General features: G+C 39.4%; 2 protein-coding genes across 3 annotated transcripts in view; one reads left to right on the top strand and one right to left on the bottom strand.

Moving 5' to 3' along the window:
- The window catches only part of LOC109544933 (REPTOR-binding partner), a 51,837-nt gene that overhangs the window by 13,745 nt on the left and 35,805 nt on the right, over positions 1-2,287 (bottom strand). The window lies entirely within an intron of this gene.
- Positions 1-2,287, top strand: part of LOC109544931 — a 39,924-nt gene that overhangs the window by 20,276 nt on the left and 17,361 nt on the right. For both annotated transcript variants that reach the window (XR_007280339.1, XM_019915353.2), the window contains exon 11: positions 1,347-1,507. Coding sequence is in view for 1 of the 2 variants with exons in the window: in XM_019915353.2 (XP_019770912.2) it covers positions 1,347-1,507 (161 nt within the window). In the remaining variant the exon portion in view is untranslated. The remainder of the gene's footprint in view (positions 1-1,346; positions 1,508-2,287) is intronic.

Genomic DNA, 2,287 nt, shown 5'->3' with positions numbered 1-2,287 from the left:
ATTCTTGGCAGGCAAAACTATAGGGAATCTATAGTTCAGTGTATCTTCTCTATTAGAAACCCTAGACTTCAAACGAATTATTCCCGATTTGTCGATCAATGGATTCAAACTGCAAATTCTCTTATCATTGACCCCAGAAAAACTTTCTCTTTGTATGATTTTTAAAATAAATTGATCAGCATTGGAAAACCCCGGAACCAGTTTCTTTGGAAATAGAACCGTTGTAGCGCAAATAGCGGGTAGCCTTTTGTGAGCGCGACAAGTATGATTATTTTTAGTATGTTGTATGTTGTCTGGTTCGTCCTCCATAATCGTATTATTTTGTGTCCGAGTCTAAGTGCTGTCCCTTCTACTTTGTGTTTCGTTTTGTATATATGTCTGTTGAAGTTTAGTTGTCCGTCGATTGTAATTCCGAGGTATTTGATGGTGTAGTGTTGGTCTATTCTGTCGTTGTCCGTTGTCAGCGTTGGTGGCCGGATCCACCTGGTGCCGATAAACATGGCTTCTGTTTTATATTTTGTCCGATTCTGTCTGGCCCATCTTTTGCACGCGTCTCATATGTATGTCCATTTTTTTCGATCGCCTTTGCGGACTCACCCGTAATAATTATCACTTGGTCATCCGCAAAGGCTTGTACGTATGTTAAATCGTCCACGTGTTATATGTCTACGCCCTCATCGTCGATTGGTCCTCCTTTCACCTCTGTGTCGTTTCGTCCATGACTTGTAACCACCCTTCCATCACCAGCAGCCACAGTGTTGGGTCGTACCAGTCGATCATTCCCGCTCCCTAGGGAGCGATTCCCTCTCTCAACTTTTTTTGAAGAATACCGTTTTGCCGATTGTCATTAAACCTCGCTCACTTCTCTCGGCTGTCTACTCCCTAGTCGTCAATAATGGGTACACAGATATGCCAAGCAAATGCGTGCACCACCACACCACTGTGACGACCAAAATGCGCTGTAGTAGTGAAAAAAGTTTTGATTTTTAGTCATCTTCCGTCAATGATTGTAAATTATATTTGATTTCTTGCAAATTATGCTTTACTACGAAACGTCACCTACAGCTGGTCTTATCGCTACCAATTTGCGAAAGTTTTGTTAATGCACATCTATGTGAGGTATTAATAGTGACACTTAACAAAAATCTGCTGCAGGTCAGCTTATTTTGTTTTGAGAATTTGATATATTTTGTTAAGGAAGTACAAGTTCTGCTGGTAACGCTAAAGTGGTGTGAGGCATGGGTGTTCTAAAGAGGGTACAGAATACAACTATGTATTCCAGATTTAAAAAATAATTCAGCGATTAGGCATGTAAGGAATGAAGTAAATATGCCATTTATTTGCAGGTCAAAAATACTTCCAGAACCATATATTAGGCAACAATGTTAACACAACTAACCAGACAGTAAATGCTGTAGATTTCAAGAAGATTTTCACTGGTGGCACACATCAGAACATTACCGGAAATTTCAGTTTTGATCACTTGGAAGTGGCTGATGATTTCGACGTAAGTCACACTATTAAATAGTTGCTTATATCTAAGTCATCATTAAATTATTTTTGAACAAACTTCTCATTACATACTGTATCATTGAAAGGTTTGTACCAGAGTTATTTTAAACTATTTTCAAAGATGTTAATGAATATCGCAACGAGTGGATTGTATTTTCGAAGCGGAACGTTTCGGCGTTCGCATCGCGGGGGCTCATTCCAGAGAGAATGCCATGAGACATGTCTACAAATTAACTCTCACTTTTGACATATAACATAAACTTTGGTTTAAAGTGTTGGGGATTTGCTTGATTCCAAACATGTTCATTGTATCGATTAAACATGCCACTATTAGTAAATCTGTTGGGTGTCTTGTTGGCATTTGTTTCGGAATCATGTACAAAAAATGATTTATCACTTTATCTTGATTTCTTGGCTATGTAAAACTTCYATAAGTACTCAAATTGTCGTATAGCGTTTTGAATGTGTTCATGGAGGGCTGACGATGGTCAAAATAGTAAGCAGAATCTCGTCTAGCTCACATCTAATGTAGGTTTCCAATCACGTCGCGCTTTCTTCATTGAAATAATCTATTGTAACGGAAATGGCCTGGGGTACTCACATTTGTAATGGGGGGATCRAAATTCATGGTATTTCAGTAAATGGRAGCCCCCTTTGCGCCCCATTTACTGTAAAATATGACACTGACAAGCGGGAAATTTCGCACCTGGTCTGGAGATTTCGAGAACCGTCTGGGCTACCTGGAGAAAACTATATAAGCGGCGACGAGAACCAT

The sequence above is a fragment of the Dendroctonus ponderosae genome, unplaced genomic scaffold (genome assembly GCF_020466585.1).
Source record: "Dendroctonus ponderosae isolate FM_Combo_2020 unplaced genomic scaffold, Dpon_F_20191213v2 Dpon_F_20191213_1, whole genome shotgun sequence".
NCBI classification, from domain to species: Eukaryota; Metazoa; Arthropoda; class Insecta; order Coleoptera; family Curculionidae; genus Dendroctonus; species Dendroctonus ponderosae.
This window is presented reverse-complemented; position numbering and strand designations above follow the sequence as displayed.